The 19,621-nt window shown below is 46.7% G+C and overlaps 2 protein-coding genes across 6 annotated transcripts; both read left to right on the top strand.

Annotated features, from left to right (window-relative positions):
• Positions 1 to 793: 793 nt before the first annotated feature.
• LOC121720814 (speriolin-like protein) lies at positions 794 to 5,948 on the top strand. 2 transcript variants are annotated; one of them, XM_042107267.1, is made up of 4 exons: positions 794 to 1,670; positions 2,244 to 2,423; positions 3,420 to 3,601; positions 5,259 to 5,948. In XM_042107267.1, exons 1-4 carry the CDS (start codon positions 1,511 to 1,513, stop codon positions 5,589 to 5,591), a joined length of 855 nt encoding a protein of 284 aa, XP_041963201.1. In that variant the 5' UTR covers positions 794 to 1,510; the 3' UTR covers positions 5,592 to 5,948. The 2 variants fall into 2 exon arrangements, with proteins under 2 accessions (XP_041963201.1, XP_041963202.1); XM_042107268.1 differs by having other exon boundaries at positions 1,230 to 1,670; positions 3,483 to 3,601.
• Positions 5,848 to 19,463, top strand: smpd5 (sphingomyelin phosphodiesterase 5). 4 transcript variants are annotated; one of them, XM_042107255.1, is made up of 9 exons: positions 5,848 to 5,981; positions 6,073 to 6,196; positions 7,953 to 9,437; positions 10,457 to 10,535; positions 14,681 to 14,821; positions 17,323 to 17,412; positions 18,080 to 18,143; positions 18,588 to 18,747; positions 18,929 to 19,463. In XM_042107255.1, the coding sequence occupies exons 3-9, from the start codon at positions 8,274 to 8,276 to the stop codon at positions 19,028 to 19,030; spliced, it is 1,800 nt and encodes a 599-aa protein (XP_041963189.1). In that variant the 5' UTR covers positions 5,848 to 5,981; positions 6,073 to 6,196; positions 7,953 to 8,273; the 3' UTR covers positions 19,031 to 19,463. The 4 variants fall into 4 exon arrangements, with proteins under 4 accessions (XP_041963189.1, XP_041963188.1, XP_041963191.1 ...); XM_042107254.1 differs by lacking the exon at positions 5,848 to 5,981 and having other exon boundaries at positions 6,064 to 6,196; XM_042107257.1 differs by lacking the exons at positions 5,848 to 5,981; positions 6,073 to 6,196 and adding an exon at positions 6,209 to 6,881.
• Positions 19,464 to 19,621: the final 158 nt, after the last annotated feature.

Raw genomic sequence — 19,621 nt, 5'->3', positions numbered from 1 at the left:
AGTTTTGTGTTGTGTGTCCCGAAGAGTGCTCAGGTTGGGCATCCCAATGGTGTCTCACGCCCCCCAGTGGCCAGAAAGAGACCTACATAGGGATGGGACAGTCTCACCAGCCTCTCCACCTGACACACACAGACAGGAAGATAAACTCTAGAGAGATTATAGTAGCGTTATAATTTATTTCATGGAAATTAGGGATTTTACACTGTTTGTCGATTTTATACTTGAACATTTTCTTAAGAGAGAAACGTGTCAAGTGGACGTTTTATTTATCGGACGCACAGTGGACTGCATATTCTACTGACACCACTGACAATGTATTTTTACATTCTCATGTTCAGAGGAAATTACCATTTAAGAATGGAATAAAATAAATCTTCCAAACAGGAATGGTGTTGTCTCCTTTTAGCATGTAATGAATAGAGACTGTGTGGAATGGAAGCCTGAACTCTTGCTCACCAGACACACAAACACACACCCCTGGACTTGCCTGGATGCCTTAACTCCTGCTCATAAGACACACACACACCACACCTGTGACATTCTCACAGTCTCAAGATTCAATTGAAGGTTCTAGAACCCTTGCTTTATGACCTAGAATGTCTGCAATCACAACTCCTTTTCATCTTTCTCCCCAAGTTTTTATGTTTTTATTTTTAGTTCTTAGCACACACTTTTGTCTAGAGCAGTGGTTCTCAAACTGTTCTCTAAAGGTTTTTAGTCACAGGCTGCCATTGACATGATGCCTTTGATGTTGACATAGCCTACCTATAAGAGAAGACATTTTCTGCTTCTGCTTCCAATGCCCATCTCACAGCATTTCGAAATTCCGCTTGTTAGAGAGAAGGGGGTCGCGAGACTTGGCCCATGTTTTTGGGCTGGTCGCCAGACAAAACGTTTAAGAACCACTGGTCTAGAGCAACTTACAATGGCATAAAACTCTCTAATATTCAAAGCGAAAAATGTGCTGCTGAGTTTGTGTACTAGCCGTACTGCTGAAGTAGGCTAGTCCAGCCTGGTGAGACAGGCCAGGATCTGTCGGGGATGGTAGAGGTTGTGGCATGTGCTTTCAAGATGTATTGCCAAGGGACAGATGATGCGAGCCAGCTTTGGCAGGGTGTGCGTGTATGTTTTACACAAGATCAGATAATGTTAAATGCAATGACATTCTACTGCCGTTCCTAAAGTTTCCATTGTGTTTCCGTGAGCATGATTCAGAATATGATTTAATATCTCTATTTCCGTAGTGGGCCGAGGGCGGCCAAAATAAACCGAATATAAGAGATAAGAATCTACTGCGCCATCGCCTTTGACGTTTAAGAAATCCGGACAGCCACAGTAGTCTAGAAAATATATATCAGTAATTGCCATATTGTTGAAGGGCGTCTGTCTGCGCGGGAGCATAGGCTACGCATGAATTTGACATCATAATGGTGTTGGATTTGAATGGAATTTGAATTTCAGCTCGGACGGGTGTGGGTAAACAGTTTGACGAGTGCGCTCAGGTAAACGGATGGATTCGGAGGAGAGCACCGTGTCGTTACGGCAACAGAACGATCAGCTACGGCAAGAGAATGAGTACCTGAAGCTGACGCTGGGTCTTCTGCGGGAGAATCAGACCCTCCGGTCCAAACTTTACGGCACCGACCCGTCCACTGCCCACGGCCCGCTAGGTGCGTTTACTGATTTTGAGCGGGTTTGGAGAGTTCAGTAATGCAGTAAGCCGCACATTCCGCCAGAGGGCGCTAGATATCTGTGGCTGCACAGACGTGGCCCCTCCAAACCCCAGTAGAAATGGATGGTCAAGCTGGAGAAAGTATTGCACAAAAGTCTCCTGTAGCGGCTGGTATGTGTGCTCAGAGAGATGTTAAGGGTTCATGTTCTAATGGGTAACATGCATACACTTCACCCAATCAACACGTTGATTGCTTCAACAGCATGTATGGGAGGGGTGAATTTGATTGTTGAGCTCAGATCTTACAAACTATTCACCATAATTTAAACTTGACCTTTCCTGTGTAGGGCACAATTACTCAGTTAATCAATTAGTTGAAATCAGCAACAATTACTCAGTTAATTGATTAGTTGAAAGCAAATATTCTGGTAATAAGTTAATCAGTTTGTGTCCATTTTTTAAGAAAATGCTTCAACATTCTTTAATTTCAGCTTCTTAAACTTAAAATATTTTCTGATAAGACAATGATGGAAATGTTTGTACGATGTAAACCCCCCCCCCCCCCCTCCAGAAAAGGTCAGTGCTGTGACCTGGGAGGACACGCTGGACGATGGCTGCTTCACCATTGACCTCCTGAAGGCTCCTCACAGGACCTCGTCTCCCTTGGAGACCACCACGGCCAAGAAGTCCGCACTGAAGAGCCCGCACCTGGACAATGACCAGCAGGAGAGCTACCTGCCGCAGGTGAAAGGTCAGAGCTCATGTGGTGGGGGAGTGTGTGTGTGTGTGTGTGTGTGTACGTGCATCCGTGTGTCTGTGTCGATGGTGGTGTGTGTGTGTGTGATGGTGGTTGATGGTGGTGTGTGCGTGTGTGATGGTGGTGTGTGTGTGTGTGTGAGATGGTGGTGTGTGTGTGTGTGTATTGTGAATAGTGAATTGTGAATAGCCTACTGTCATACAGTTAATGGGATACTGTGCAGAGTTGGGAAGTTATGGTAGGCCAATTTGGTTGTTGAGTAGCCTGATGGTATGCACAATTTGTACGGCCGTACATCTGCAGGCGCTCCTGGCTGCTACCAGACATAGGTGTAAGTGTGTGTGTGTATGTGTGTGTCTGTAGCTGCTACCAGACATAAGCGTAAGTGTGTGTGTGTGTGTGTATGTGTGTGTCTGTAGATGCCACCTAGGTGTAAGTGTGTGTGTGTGTGTGTGTCTGTAGCTGCTACCAGACATAGGTGTAAGTCTGTTCTGCGAATATCAAGCGGTTGGGCCGTATATCTGAACAGCATAACCGAACATTTGGAATTCCGAACTTAGCCAGCTCTTACACTGCCCCCCTCCTAGTATTTCCAACGGACATCATGTAAATCATGTGTCTGAACGAAGTGAAGAACAGAGATTCTGTTCATGTGCGTGTTCAACTTGTTCAACCACACAGAGATTCTGTTCATGTGCGTCGGTGTCGTTCACACATAATGTCCGCATGTTGGCATCATACCTGAATCACCATTCCACACCATCACACCCGTTTGACAAAGATATGCAGATAGTGCGGAGGAGAAGTCTGAAAGCAGCTTGTGTGTGTCTCTCTGTATGCGTATTCATGCGTGCCGTGTGTCTGTATCTGTGTGTTGTTTATCTGTATGTGTGTCTGTATGTTTGTGTGTGTGTATGTGTGTCTGCATGTGTGTTGTGTGTCTATGTGTATGTGTGTCAGTATGTGTGTGTGCATGTGTATGTGTGTCAGTATGTGTGTGTGCATGTGTGCCTGTTTGTGCGTCTGTGTGTGTGTGTGTGTGGTCATACCCAGAGCGGCTGGTCGGTGAGATAGCGTTCCAGCTGGACCGGAGGATTCTGGGTAACGTGTTCCAGGAGCAGCACCGACTCTACGGCTTCACAGTGGCCAACATCCCCGACAAGATCACACAGGTGAGTGTGTGCGTGTGTGTATGTGACCAAGATCACACAGGTGAGTCCGACCCAAAGTATGTGTGTGTGTGTGGGGGTAAATGTGTGTGTGTGTGTGGGGGGGGGGGGGTGTGGTGTAAGCCAATCTGTTAGAGCATGGGTCACCAAACTAAGGCGGGCCGACTCAATCCCACCACCACCCTTTGACTGGCCCCCCAGCCCCTCACTACTTGAACCGGCCCTATGAGGCAATCCCAAAAGTCGTCATGGCATATTTTTTAAAATTGCTTTTTGGAAAATAATAACATGTCTGCATCTGGTATTTTGTTGATTTTTTCAGTTAAAAATTGATATTTAGTTATAAAATTAACTATATTTGCCGAATTTTCATCACCCGACATGCTCAAGATCAAGCAGTGACAGACAATGCATGCGCAGAGAACTGTCAGTGTTCAGGACAGCAAAATGGCTAGCGTTAAACGAAAAGTTGATAGAGTGCAGAGTTTTCAAAGAACAGTGGACGATTATTTTTTTGTTCAGTGTAAGGACCGTGCAGATTGTATAAAGAAAGTGTGGTGGTTTTCAAAGAATATAATCTGCGTCGTCACCACGAAACCCGCCACAAAGAGTATGCTAGCTTGCGAGGGCAAGCAAGAGAAGATAGGATTTGGAGGATGAAAGGCGGACTAGCTGCACAACAGAATGTATTCCTTCGCCAAACTCAGGCCTATTTATTTGATCTTTATTAAGTGCTGCACACAATTATTATTAATATTATTATTAATATCAACAGGCCTACCTATAATTTATAATTTTTCACTCATCTTTGCCAGTGTCAATCACTTCAACTAGTGGCAGCCGTGGCCTACTGGTTAGCACTTCGGACTTGTAACCGGAGGGTTGCCGGTTCGAACCCCGACCAGTAGGAACGGCTGAAGTGCCCTTGAGCAAGGCACCTAACCCCTCACTGCACTGGGATTAGTGTGCTTCACCTCACTGTGTGTTCACTAATTCACGGATTGGAATAAATGCAGAGACCAAATTTCCCTCACAGGATCAAAAGAGTATATACTTATACTTACTTAACTAGGCAGATGTTTCTTACCTTGACAGCTTTGATATTATTTTTATTAGAAAATAAATAATTGGAATATCTGTGGTATTTCAAATTAAAACTCGATTACTACTTTTGCAAACCACTAGTAAAGATAAACAAATATGTGCCAGGAATCAAGTGTTAATAGTGTGGATATAGTAGTGGGGATGGCTGTGCCAGGCTAGTAATCTCTACTACACAATGAGGCCTGCTGGTGTTCATTTTGGTCTGGGTCATACAATTCTGTTATATAGCTGACCCAGCCCTGGCCCCCCCATCACAGTCAAGCACCCAATGAACAGCAGCACTCTATGGAGGTTCTTGAAGTAGTCCCAAACTGTGCCCGCACACATATATTTCTTTTTCAGGGCCAAAATGGCCGACCACAGGGCTCGATAGTATTATACTCGATGGAGTATTAACACCCAAATAGTTATAGCTGTAACTCCCAAGCCGTAAAGAACGAGCTGTTACACTCTAACTATGCCCGATCTGTCTATTCTGTTAGAATGACAGGGTTTATGTGTGTTTATGTGTCTGTGTGTGTGTGTGTGTTTGTGTGTCTGTGTGCTCTCCTGGCAGGTGTGCACCCACCCTGTGAGTGGTAAAGTGGACGAGTCTCTGCGGACGCGTCTGACGGGCCAGTACCATGCGCTGCTCGAGCGGTTGGGCCGTTTTGGCTACAATGCCGGACACCACGCGTCCTTTGCTGAGTTCATGGTGAACACCTACGGAATCCTGCGGCAGCGGCCGGACCCACGCAGCGCCCAGAACAGTTGCTATGGAAACCCAGCGTCCCTGCAGCGCCTGGTGGTCAACACGGTGCCCTCCACCCTGCTCAAGGACGCCCTGCTGCTGCACACCTGCCTCTGTTACCTGGCCGAGCAGGATGGGAAACCCCTTTTCCTGTGGTAGCCACACCTCTTCCTGTGGTAGCCACGACTCTTCCTTTGGTGGCCAGACCTCTTCTCGTGAAAACCACACCCTTTATTGGGATAGCCACATCTGTTTCAGTGATAGACATCTTCCAGCAGTGCTGGTTACACCCCCACATAGACATCAAACTTTTACACATGCATTAGCGCATATACTGTAACTGTTGAAATAACTGTTCACACTTACACACACTCTTGCCCTCTCTCTCAGACACACACACAAATTCCTGATCCAACAGTGTTTATTCTTTTGCTCACTCACACTCACTCCCTTTGTAGCATGGCCAGGTGTGAGAGGGGGGTAGAAACCATTCTGATAAAACCTCATCTCAAACCACTTATAGTGTCTTTGATTTCCAGGAAATGTGCTGTAAGTAAACTAATTATTATTATTATTAGGTAATTACTAATCATACATTCATAGCTCTTTAACTTGTCACCGACCTTCACTTTAATGTTAGGCCTACTACCTAATGTGCTCTCGGCAAGAAGCTTAGTTACGGCTCCGTGCACGAGCACCAGCGCGCCCCCGCGCCTGTAAATTGTCTGTCAAACCCAAGGAGGAAACCGCTGGAGCCACGGGAGGTGAGAGAAGTGAACCTGTCAAGAAACTTTAACTGCGTGACGCGTAAACGTTGTTCATCACACAATTAGTTGCAATATACAATACTTAATATCGACTACATTTGAGAAATGTGGAGTCATTAAGCTAACGTGGCTGTTACTTGGTAATAGTGTAGCGAGACAGTGAGCTCAGTTTGGGACACGGCAGGTAGAAGTTCCCGCAGGTGAGGCTGGTGCCAGACAGGAAGCAGCGAACTGCCGAGAAGTGCTTTCACATTTTTTATTATTTTAGAGGTTGATCTAGCCCGACCCCTTTTGTTTTCACCTTCACAGAATTTAGTTTCGTTTAATGTAGTTTCATTTTGACAGCGGTTTGCAGCCTGCTGTGAGGAACAGCTAACCCTCTGACTAACGTTAGCTTAACCGACTAGCACTGAGCCGACTAGGCTACTAGCCAGAGCCCCCAAACTACAGAATGCGAGCGGGAGTGCCAACTTGCTAACGTTACCCGGTTACCCCTCGCTTGAAATTGGGTAAACCGGACAGGATGTTGAGTTTGTACCCCGTCCAGATTTCCGCACCGTGTTTAACATGTGGTCAGTCTTTCTGACACGTCACTACTTAGTTAACTGAAACCCGCATATGACGTTACCGGGTAAGATGGATCGCAGCCAGCCATCCGTGGAACTGTGCCGCTCACTAACAGGTAGTCGGTCTGCTCGGCTTTGATACATAACATGGACTGGCATTTTGTAACACACACACACACACTCTGTGTTGGGGGCGTTGCAAGCAATCCCCTGCGAAGAAAGCGCAGAGGATGTCACGGCTGCAGTCTGATCCGCCGGCGATAATCAGTCTTTCTTAGCTTCAAAAATTATGCCGTTTTTTCTAAATTTGAGTTACCAGGCAGCACCACGACATCGACCTCTTTTCTGGCCGCTTACCCCGGCAACGGCGCTGAATTCAGATTTGTAATTTCCGTTGCCTCGGAGCGATTAGAGCGCGCAGATGGTGGCGCCTGGATTAACTCACAGAACAGCAACATTCGCCGCCTTTGTGCCCCCTCTACGACCGCGCCGGTCCCAACCCAAACAATCCACCCTCATGGACACGCGCTGTCCGAACACCAGCCTGCCTGCGTCGCGTTTCTCAGCACCAGTCCGCCGGGAAATGTAAGCTGGAGTATTGATCAGTGAACGCCAGCACTGTGTAGGCTGATGAACACTGCCAGCGTTGTGCAGTAGGGTGACTGGTTGTACTGCGTTGTCTTCGGATTCCCGCTGGTGTTCCCGCCGGACGGCGCATGGATGAATGGAAGGCAAGGCACGGTCAGCTCTCTGTGTTTAAATGTAGTGTATAGTTAGACTGCGTTCCGCTGCCCTATGGCTGGCTGGTTATATTCGGATGGCTCGATTTTAACGGTGAGAGACTCGGTGACCCACTTCATGGTCGCTTAATATTGTATCTGTGTCAGTCCGTCCGTCAGCGGGCGGGGAATTTGTGGTCAGATTTTGGGCTTTAAAATGGTCCAGTTTTATGGTTGTAGCCTACGAGCGGCACTAGAGCAGAGTCCGCCAGCATGGAGAAGAAAAGACATAGCTACTGCAACAACACATTATGTGTTATGTGTGTGAAGATTAGATCCACTCTAGTTATGTAGTGATGTAGGTATTCAAACTAGTGCCAGAGAAAATGATGCAGAATATTTAATATTTTAATACTTCCTGCAGCTGCCACAAGATAAACGTGTGTGTGGTGTGTTTGAATTTTTCAGGTGACCTGATGGGTACCCACCCACCCAGCTGGAGAAGAGTGTGTTGAGTGTGTGTTTGTGTGTGTGTGTGTGAAGGTGTTTCATGTGAGAGTGATTTGGAGGTCTTGTGTGTGGGAATGTATGTAGGGGTGCCTGCTGTGTGCGTTTGTCCCCTGTGTGTATGAGTGTGTGCATGTTTTGTTTTTCTGCCTAGGCTTCTAATCATGTGTGTGTGTATGTAGGAGAGTTCACTGGTGTGTGTGTGTGTGTGTGTGTGTGTGTGTGTGTCTGTGTATCCCCTATCTGTGTGTGTATTTCCTGTGTGTGTGTGTGTGTGTGGTCATGGCGCTGCGTGAGTCTGCGTTCTCCAGCACGTGTGTGAGCGGTCTGCACGCGGTCGGATGGGCACTGGTGTTCCCCAGCTTCTGGTTCCTGGACCGCCTGCTGGCGGGCTGCAAGTCCACGACGTGTGAGCGCCGTGCGCGGCGGGATCAGGAGTGCTATCTGCACCCGCTGCTCGTGTTCTTCGGCTCACTCCTCTTCCTCACGCTCTTCCTCGTCTGGGCGCCGCTGGCGCTGCTGGGCTTCCTGCTCTGGGCTCCGCTGCAGGCCGCCCGCCGGCCCTTCCGCTACCACCGGGGGGAGCCGACGCTGCGCGGGGCCGAGCGCAACGGCACGTGGCGTGCCGCGGGACGCGTGTCGCTGGGCTTCGCCACGGCCAACCTGTGCCTGCTGCCGGACAGTCTGGCGCGCTTCAACAACCTGGGCGAGACGCAGCGACGCGCGGCGGCCATCGGGGGCAGCATCGTGCAGGGCGTCACGCGGCCGCACATCCGCATCTACGTGGACTCGCCCAGCAGCTGCGGAACCCTCAGCCCGTCTAGCAGCCTGCTTACCTCCCACAATGCACCGGGCTCCTACGGCGCCACGCAGACTCAGGCCCCGCCCCCCGCCGCCGCTGACCCCTCGTCCACTTCCTCCTCCGAGGAGAACCCGCCGCAGGAGGACGTCGCCCCCACGCCTCCCTCACCCGGCAGCGGCTCAGCTGTCATGGCGCCCTGCTACGACGACCCCGTCGCCAACAGCAACCAGAACTCCAGCCTGCCAGATGTCAGGGTGGTGGGTTCGGACATGGGCGGCGACGTTGGCAGCAAACGACGGCACCCGCCCCGCGCTCTGGGCCGGTCGGGGGCGACGCGAGCGGATGCCGACGTTCCGATGGAGGTGTCGCCCATGTTCCCTGCGGGCGTGGACCTGCTGTGCTTGCAGGAGGTGTTTGACAAGCGTGCGGCGGAGACTCTGCGGCGCTCACTAGCGCCCCTCTATGGCCACGTGCTGTACGACGTGGGCATGTACGCGTGCGCGCCCGGCTGCGGCTCCTTTAAGTTCTTCAACAGCGGCCTGTTCCTGGCCAGCCAACACCCCCTGCTGGACGCACAGTACCACTGCTTCCCCAACGCACGAGGGGAGGACGCACTTGCCGCCAAGGGACTGCTGTGTGTCAAGGTGCTCACGCACGCTTACACACACACTCGTGTACACAGACACACATACTCATGCACACACACAATTTGGGGAAAATATCTAATTGAGATTGCGACAAATATTGCGAATTGATTCAGTTCAATATTCCAAATGTCTCTTAAGTTCTGCCACTTCTGATTGGTGAGAATGCTTAGTGCATGAGAAGCACCACTCTCCTGATTAACTGTGAAGCTCACCAATCAAAAGTGCGGTGCTTCTCATGTGCTAGGCATGCTTACCAGTCAGAAGTGGCACAGTCAAGGAGGATGACTTGAATATAATAATCATAATTGAAACCAAATTAACTGTGTACGGGTATTTGAAGGCTTTGTGATTAGATAATTGCAGTTCAGACTGCGATTGTGATAACTGTGCAGCCCTAACACACACACTCATGCACACACACATACACAGACACATTCATGCAACACAAACACACACACACACACACACACACATTCATACACACACCCAAACACACACACAGACAGACACTCATGCACAAGTGTAAGCACACACACATTCATGTACACACACATCGTATCTGCATTCATATCTGTATCGGTAGATACAGACACACACACTCATGTACATAAACACATTCAATCATGCACACACACATTCATGCACATACATACACATGCACACACACACACACTTGTGCACAAGCAGAGACATACGCAGACACAATCACTCATGCACGCGCACACACACACACTCATGTAGACATACACAGAAACATACACACACTCCTACACATACAGACACGGACACTTACAGACACAGTCACTCATACTCATTCAAACACACACATACACACGCACTTAGATCACACATACTGTAGTAGGCTCACAAACACATTGGCGCGCGCACACACACGATCAGGCTCTCACTTAATGAGAAGAACTCACCAATTCATGCTCTGTTGCTATATACTGTCGTGTTCCATTGGAACTGGGGAGAAATGACTATGTGTGTGTGTATGTGTGTGTGTGCTTCAGGTGCAAATACAGCTTCCTGACCAAGGGAATCAAAGGATGGTGGGCTACTTCAACTGCACTCATCTTCATGCTCCTGAAGGTACACACACACACACACACACACACACACACACACTTGCACTTACATACATACATACATAATCACACGTGCACAATCACACACAGCACTTCCAAACTCTGGTTCCTCTAGCTGTGGTTCCTGTAACTCTGGTTCCTCTAGCTGTGGTTCCTGTAACTCTGGTTCCTCTGTGATTTCTCTAGCTGTAGTTAATCGATAATTATGTTAGACTTATCTTACCATATATTAAACTATCCTATCAACAATAACTTTTGCAGATCTCGATATTGCCCGATTGTTTTTATTGCATTAAAATGCATTTATATCATTCGTTTTCAACATATTTGTTGTATTTAAAATGGTGCAACAACTAGCCTGAAGGCAGGAGAGTATGCAGCACAACCTGTATCCATAACAACCGTAACCTGTATCCATAAAAACCGTAACCTGTATCCATAACAACCGTAACCTGTATCCGTAACAACCATAACCTGTATCCATAAGGGTTTGAAATGGTACCTCTGCGTCCTGCAAATCTGCAGCAAAGACCGGTTTATTTCTCTATCTAAATAGCAATTACTAATAATGTACTGTATAAAAATTCTGTTGTTGGTAATCTAATTTGGCATTTGGACACATACAATCATACGTTTTCATAAATAGCCTGTGCATTTTCAGCCTCTGACAGGAGCAAGGAAGCATTATACAATTATCATTCTGAAGTGATACACTAACTTATCTAAAACATCACCATCACATCAGGTTTGAACATCACCATCACATCAGGTCTGAGCTGGGAACAAAAATCTGCAGTTGCAGGTGGGGAAAGACTTTGCAATAAGCCCATTTCAGTGTCCTGGTGTCTGACCTCACTGATGTTAATGATCCTTAATTATGACCGCCGCTAGCCAAGCGATCATATAGGGATTGTCAAAGTTTTTTTTTTTCCCCCGTCATCTACTTCCTGAATTTTTGGTCAACCATACCCGGGACACCGAACCACCGGGGCACATGAAATTTGGTGGGTATGTAGCCCCACTAGACTTTTACGGAAAAATTTCGTTTGGTCCCCGGGGGCCACTCCCCCACCGCACTGGGCCCCCCGAAACCCAAAAAATGCAGTTTTTCCTAAATAACTACCTGAACCGTGGCACCGAGGATGAAGAAATTTTTATGGTATGTTGGTCTCAAGGGCCCACATCAACCTAGCGGAAATCACTCATTTGTGATTTCCACCCCCCGGTGGAAATGAAAATCATTCTGCTTTAATCGCCCCTCTCTTCAGTTAAGATGTTCAGAACTGCACCAAATTTTATGTGTATGATTAACCTGACATTCTCTGGGGGTATGCCAAGTTTCGTAGAATTTCATCCATGGGGGGGTCTAAAAAAATTAAGTTATGTGTACATTTAGTGACTGTACACTCATTGGCCTGTAGATGGTGGGGTGGTGCACACATATACACACGCACACACACACACACACACACACATACACACACAGATACGCACATACCATCAGTATCTGCAATTACAACGGCCGATACATAATTACAAATTCAGTAGGATTAAAGGAAAACCAAATATTCATCATAATAATAATTTGGCTGCATTTCCAGTATTGGCGTCACATAGTCGTTTGTCCACCAGATGGCGCATCGTTGCAGTGAGACGTAATTTTGTTGGAAGTTAATCTAAAGTGGGTTGGAAAGACACTAGCTTCCTACAAGGACAAGACTGTAGTTTACCGCTGAGAACGTCTAATAAGGGTAGGATGATTTCTGCATGACCTGTAATTCCCATTTCTTCTTGAAGCCGAAATAAATCTGCGAATGTTTATCGGACATGCTTGGTTTTTGCTGCAGGTAGGCTACGTTAATCTTAAGTTATATCAATAGCCTAGAGTAGGTAAAATAATGTTACCGTTAGCATTGGTTGAGTGATAGAGGCCAATTTGATTATTGATGTATTTGTAGAAAACCATAAATGCGGTTATAGGCTACCAAGAACATTGATAACAGCACTAATTGCATCTTTCGACTGTCATCAGCTTATAACCATAACCTAGGCTACTAACAGGAGCTAAGTGAGTTACCCACACACGTTCGCTATGTGATGGTTTTCTAATGGAAAATATAGGCTACCTGAAAGAACCTGATGATGCATCCTAAACACCGGGCTAGGACATTTAGCTCAAAGTCTCAAAAAGCATCTGAGTCAACGTTCATTCCCAAACACCCATATAGGCTACTTCAATCCTCTATTTTCAAAGGTGATTCAAGTAAGGAAGAGCATGGCTCAAAGTAAAGTAACTAGGACTGAAACTACATAAATTCGTCAAAGTGAATAATTTGTGTCAACTCGCCGCAATGTAGATTTATTAACGCACCCGTGATCTACATCTCCATTTAAACCAAATGAGCGCACGTTGAGAGATGTATTCAGGGCAGGGCTGTACCTACACATATTTGTTGCACGTGCTACAAAAATCATTCTTTACGATGGATGATTTAGTACCAACGTTACACCGGTCCAATACAGTTTTGCCTATGGCTAGACCGTGAGACTGAGACGTTTTTTGTTTGTTCGAAGTGCGTGTTTAGGGTGTGAGAGGGGAGTCGATGTGCTTTGATTCCAGCTTGGTGGTAGTAGTAGTCTATGCGATTAAAAAACATGTGTGTGTAAAGTATCCAAACAATGATAACGCTTTCATTATGGCTGCTTTAGCCATAGACCTTGAGCTACTGTACAGTGGGTTGGGTTCCATTTAGAAGTGTCGCTTTCCGTGATTCACACAGCTGCATGAAATGTATTACTACTGATGTGGATATCTCAATTGCAAAATTAAACAATATTTCTATCGGGCGCCTACAATGGACTAGGCTGGGTGAACTCAGCCTGATCTGCCGGCGATTCCTTTTCGATTTCTTAAAAGATTGAGCTTGGTCTAACCATGGACCTAGTTGCAAAATGCAAGGGAACATGTATCAGCATATTATTTGCACAAACAATAACGGACAGTAGCTCTTCATCTTGGCCCGTTAAAATGTGTATGAACAGTCCAGCAACGCATTTCATGAAGGCCCTTTTGGACATGTCAGTTACTTGCACCACTGGGTAAAACGGCATTTTGTTTTAGACTACTGGTATTTCATTTGTGCATTGACAATAAAGCGGAATATCATATGAACTAGATGACTAAACTTATGCATATGTAGAAGAAGAAACAGTCACAAAAATCCATGACATGACCTCTCTTCTTGATAGCTGTTGAAAACTGCATGGAACTGACAGGGATTGTTTTGTTTAATAATAAGTAAATAAATACATTATGCTGCTACCTTCTGCTTTTCCCAAATACAATGTAGCCTAAAGGTGTACCTTTCATCAGTCCAGTTGCAATGGATGGACTGTGATGAACTGCCCTACTTGTGATTGTTTAGATATTTTAAAGGTTTTATAACAATGCTACAAATTTTTTGGCAAGTGCTACAAATCTATTCACCTTTGCAGCGCCAGTAGGCTACTTTGTGTGCGGCCCGCAAACACACATTCCAAACAAGCATACACAAAAGTTTCAAGAGTGGGGGATGGAGTAGAAGATGGAGACAAATTCATTGATATGATTTATATTCGCGGAATGGATGTACAGGACTGAGCGGCGGTCATATTTTGTACCGCTATGGGGTACATCTAGTTGTTAAAATGTCTTGTCCGTCTTGTCAGTCCTGTTTCTGTGGACTGTGCTGTTCCAGAGGAAGTTGGTTTATACAGTGGCAGTGACATCTTGTGAAATGGATTGATTACATTGATGTGTAGATATCATAAAATGGTCTAAATTGACAATGATATTGTTATTATCACTGATATAGTTTATCGTTATTTTTTTGGAAAAGTGAAAAGTGTGTGGAGAGGGGGCGGAGCCAGATAGATGTCAATTCCCGAAAATGAGGAAGCAGAAGTTACATTTGAGCCATTTCAAAGCCATTAGGGGATTTGTTTTCATGAAAAGAAATAATAGAACACACGCATGCATGCACACACACACACGCTCTTCAGGCTGGGGAGTGCGGTTTGTTGTGGAGATCTGCCAGCCATCAGTGGAGGGGAGTGGTCTGACGAGTTTGATCCAATTCAGATGGAAATGTGTGTGTCTGTGTGTTCTAGGTGATGGGGCGGTGCGGTACGAGCAGTTGAACATGGTGTTGAAGTGGATTGATGAGTTCCAGGAAGCTCACAGTGAAGAGGGTGAGATGGTGCTGTTTGATGTCCTATGTGGAGACTTCAACTTCGACAACTGCTCTCCTGGTGAGTGCTAATTTCCAACAAATGAAAATTCACTCCGCTGCTGCTGCCTTCAAACAAAAATGTCTCATTCGAATACCATGCTATCACAGTGATCGCCCCAGCTAAACTCTATGTGTTGGGTCATTTACCGCCTACCAGGCCAACTAGGCGACTTTATGGACGAGCTGGACACTCTGCTGTCCTCCATCCCTGAGCATGACTGTCCGCTACTCGTCCTTGGCGATATGAACATCCACTTAGACGCCCCAGGTTCAGCGGACTTTATGGCCCCGATCCACTCTTTTGACCTCAAAGTGGTTCACAGCCCACCTACTCACAAAGCTGGCAAAAGAGCTTGATTTGTTCCTCACTCGGTTCCTACCTCTCCATCTTTCCAACCACTTCTTCATCCGGTTCAACGTCAGCCTGACAGAACAACCTCCAGCTCCTCAGTCGACAGTTACGTTCCACCACAACACTGTGGTCGCCTTCGGTCTACCTTCACTTCACACTTTCTCCTCTCTGGAGGTTAATGATGCCACAGACTCGCTCTGCTCCACACTGAGCTCATGTCTGGATGAGCTGTGCCCTCTTACTACAAGGCCAGTTCGATCCAAACACTCTCACCCATGGCTAAATGATACCCTCCAATCGCAGCGCACCAACTCAGAGCCGCACAGAGAAAATGGCACAAATCTAAACTAACTGATGACCTCAAAAAATACCACACTCCTATCCTGCTTTTGAGAAGCATCACTGCTGCAAAGATGGCTTTCTACAATGACAAAATCAACAGTGTCACAGACAGCCGGAAACTTTTCTCAACCCTCAAATCGCTACTCAATCCTCAAATCACTACTCAACCCTCATTTCCGAATTCGCGCCTCTCTCCGAGAGTGAGGTATCTAGACTCCTGACATGTAGCTGTCCTACCACATGCTCATTGGACCCTATACCTACACTGTACGAGCCTACTTCAGTCCATCAGCCCGACCATCACACCAGCTATCACACATGTGATCAATGCTTGGCTAACCTCTGACACGTTTCCAACAGCATTCAAAATGGCCCGGGTAACACCGTTACTTAAGAAAACTTCTCTCAACCCTACTCAAGATGAGAACTACCGCCTTGTTTCACTCCTGCCTTTCCTATCCAAAGGCATTGAATGAGCAGTCTCCAAACAGGTCTCTGAATTCCTTTCACAGAACAACCTTCTTGATCCAAACCAATCTGAGTTCAAGAGCGGCCACTCAACCAACGTAACAGAAGCCTTAAAGTAAGCCAGTGCGACCGCACGGTCATCAGTACTCATTCTGCTTGACTTATCAGCTGCCTTCGACATGGTCAGTCACCGCATCCTTCCCTCTATACTCTCAAACAAGGGAATCTCCGGCTCTGCTCTCTCCTGGTTTGAACAGTCATTAGTACTCATTCTGCTCAACTTCCCTCTCTCTCTGACATCTACAACACCCACTGTCTGTGCAAAGCCACAAGCGTTGTTAAGGACACAGCACACGCGTCCCATGCACTCTTCTCCTTACTGCCATCAGGTAGAAGGTACCGCAGTATAACTGCCCGCACCTCCAGAATGGGGAAGAGCTGTTGAACAACAAAACATGATGCAAATTTTTCACACTGAACTGAAATGCACTCCTGCACTTTTTCTCTGCTGCTAAATTCTATATACCGTAGAGCTGTAACGATATGCATATCGAAACCGAAATCGCGACACTTATATCCACGAACCTGTGTCGTGGTGTGAGAAGGCAGAATCGTGAGACACCCCTTCTAATCTTTTACCGGTACACTACTGTAACGCCCTCCTGACAGGTCTCCCAGCCTGCAGTGAAACCCCTTCAGATGATCCAGAACGCAGCGGCGTGCCTAGTCTTCAACCAACCCAAAAGGGCACCTATTTGAATGCCCTCATATGCTGCCTCCCGACTGTTGCGCTCCTCAGACGAACAATGTTCGTACAGTAGCTCTGCCACCGGTACGCTCAGGCCAATCCAAACTTTTTTCATCTGTTGTTCCTCGTTGGTGGAACGCTCTACCAGTTCCTACTAGAGCAGGGACCTCCCTCTCCATCTTCAAAAAACTTGTAGCACTACTTACAACTAGTCTTGCTGATCCTAGCACTTACACTTGACTAGAACTGACACTTGAATGTATAAAAACAGCACTCACTGATGCACTTGTTCTTATTGTACTTTACCATTTAAATTGTTCTAGAATTGTTGAGAGAATTGTTTTAAAAAGCTTTAAACTGTTTACCATGTTGTAAGTCGCTTTGGTTAAAAATGTGTCAGCCAAATGTAATGTAAATGGTGTGTGTTGGTTTGTGAGATAATGCTGTTTGATGTCCTATGTGGAGACTTCCACAAGAAGACTCCAAGACTCCAACTTCGACAACTGCTCTCCTGTTAAATGTGTGTGTTAGATGAGGTTCTGCATCACAGTGTGTTTAATTAGGTGTGTGTGTGTGTGTATGTGTGTGTGTGTGTGTGTGTGTGTGTTAGATGACGTCCTGGAACAGAAGCACAGTGTGTTTAATCAGTACCGGGACCCGTGCAGAGTTGGACCGGGCCAGGACAAGCCCTGGGTCATCGGTAAGTGTCACCATGGCAACAAGCTGCCCGAAGCTGCCAAACATTTTAGAAGATCAGCTGCCGGTTGCACCTGCCAAGTGTGAGTTTGATAGTAAGTTTAGGTGTAACGTGTGTCTTAATCCTTACGTTGAAACTAACTAGATTTAAACTAGCGCTGCATTCTTTTTCTGTTGCACCATTGCTACTTAAAGGATAATTCCGATATTTAGCACTTTGAGTCCCCTTTCTGGTTTGTTTTGGATGAACTGGAGTGGTGGACACCGAAATTTTGACGATTGGTCCTGTCTCGACTTTTCTGACTCATTTTGAATCGTCTTCACTGCTTCAAAGTGGCTGCCTATGGGCATTACATGCACAAACATGTCTTTAAAACTGTGAAACTCACCGAGTAGTAGCTCCTAAACCCGACTAACTGCCAGTTTGCGTTGGAACTAAGCTAAGATGGAACTTTAGTTCAACTGATGCAATCGGCTGCTGGTCATAGTCATGAAGCGTATGAAAACTGTTTCTGTTCTGCTGGTGGAACATAGAACCATGTCTATGGAACCCACTGAAGACACAAGACTGTTGTCATAGGGATGAAACACAGAAGATAGCACGTCTCCATTCAGTGTAAGAGGTCACGTCATAGTCAGGAGATGTTTTGATATTTCTGATGTTTGTTCAGGCACTCTCCTTGAACAGCCCACTCTCTATGATGAGGAGGTGAGGACCCCAGACAGCCTCCAGAGGTAAGGGCCCAAGCACCATCTCTCTCTCACACTCTCTCTCTCACACACACACACACACACCAGCCGTGGCCTACTGGTTAGGACTGGTTTCGGACTTGTAACCGGAGGGTTGCCGGTTCGAACCCCGACCAGTAGGGACGGCTGAAGTGCCCTTGAGCAAGGCACCTAACCCCTCACTGCTCCCCGAGCGCCGCTGTTGTTGCAGGCAGCTCACTGCGCCGGGATTAGTGCGTGCTTCACCTCACTGTGTGTTCACTGTGTGCTGAGTGTGTTTCATTGGGATAAATGCAGAGACCAAATTTCCCTCACGGGATCAAGAGTATATATACTTACTTACAGACATAATATTGCCTGATCCTTTTCTTGCAGACCTCTACTAAACACTGTGTGTGTGTGTGTGTGTGTGTGTGTGTGTGTGTGTGTGTGTGTGTGCGTGTGTTGCAGGACACTGGAGCGAGAGGACCTGAGGAAGCAGTACCTCAGTCCGCCTGTGGCGCAGGGGGGCGCAGCCGTCACCTGCCTTGAGGACGGGAGACCCTGGATTGGCCGCCGACTAGACTATGTGCTCTACAGGGAGAGCACCACTGCCAAGAACACACACGCGGTGAGGGCAACACACACACACACTACAGGGAAAGAACAACCGCCAAGAACACACACAGAGATATATATACATATATATACATACACACACACACACTCTACAGGGAGAGCACCACTACAAAGAACACACAGTTTGCAGTATGCTAACTTGTCTCTCTCTCTTTTGTCCTCTCTCACTGCAGGAGGTGGAGGAGTTCACCTATGTGACACAGCTTGCTGGTCTGACGGACCACATCCCAGTGGGGCTGAGGCTGGGCGTGTGTCTGCCCACAGACGAGCCCTGATCCTGGGGCCCATGCTGCACAGAGGCCCCTGGGCCTGCTGGAGCAACGGAGACGAGGGAGCCACTAAAACCAACAAACAAAATAAACGAACACACAAGGCTTCTGAGCGGAACACACTCTGCGCTGGGCCAAACTACACTACCTATGCAAACAGACTGACCACAGGGAGACTGTGAGCTGACCACACAGTGCCCTGTGCTGACTGCAAAAGGATAACAGGAACGCAAACACATTAAAATAAGCATCACCGTTTACAGTGAGAGGAATAACGAGCAGTTGAATCCAAATGTGATGATTGTGAGCTTAATGCATGCTGTTATGGGACCAGTAATGTCAATTCACAACAATTATGTTTTAGAAGAGTTTTTTTTTTTTTTTTTTTTTTTTTCCTCTTCACAAAATGGTCTTGAAAATAAATTTTAATATAACATTGGACTGTGTGTATTTGTTTATGGATCGGTATTTAAACACAGCATTTATGTGGGTTTCATCTTTGGTTTCATATTAGATAGTTGATGTAATTCTGTCTTCCTGCATCACTAGAAGGCGCTGCTGCGCTGGCAAAGGCATATTTCTACTCTTCGTCGCGCT

The sequence above is a fragment of the Alosa sapidissima genome, chromosome 10, assembly GCF_018492685.1.
Source record: "Alosa sapidissima isolate fAloSap1 chromosome 10, fAloSap1.pri, whole genome shotgun sequence".
NCBI classification, from domain to species: domain Eukaryota; kingdom Metazoa; phylum Chordata; class Actinopteri; order Clupeiformes; family Clupeidae; genus Alosa; species Alosa sapidissima.
Note: the sequence above shows the minus strand (reverse complement) of the source record. Positions and strands in the feature narration are given on the sequence as shown.

Coding starts and splice junctions, on each gene's coding strand:
- smpd5 (XM_042107255.1), top strand. CDS start 8,274: ATGGCGCTGCGTGAGTCTGCGTTCTCCAGCACGTGTGTGAGCGGTCTG. Junction 14,822..17,322: donor CTTCGACAACTGCTCTCCTG/GTGAGTGCTAAT, acceptor TGTGTGTGTTAG/ATGACGTCCTGGAACAGAAG. Junction 18,144..18,587: donor ACCCCAGACAGCCTCCAGAG/GTAAGGGCCCAA, acceptor CGTGTGTTGCAG/GACACTGGAGCGAGAGGACC.
- LOC121720814 (XM_042107267.1), top strand. CDS start 1,511: ATGGATTCGGAGGAGAGCACCGTGTCGTTACGGCAACAGAACGATCAG. Junction 1,671..2,243: donor CACTGCCCACGGCCCGCTAG/GTGCGTTTACTG, acceptor CCCCCCCTCCAG/AAAAGGTCAGTGCTGTGACC. Junction 3,602..5,258: donor TCCCCGACAAGATCACACAG/GTGAGTGTGTGC, acceptor CTCTCCTGGCAG/GTGTGCACCCACCCTGTGAG.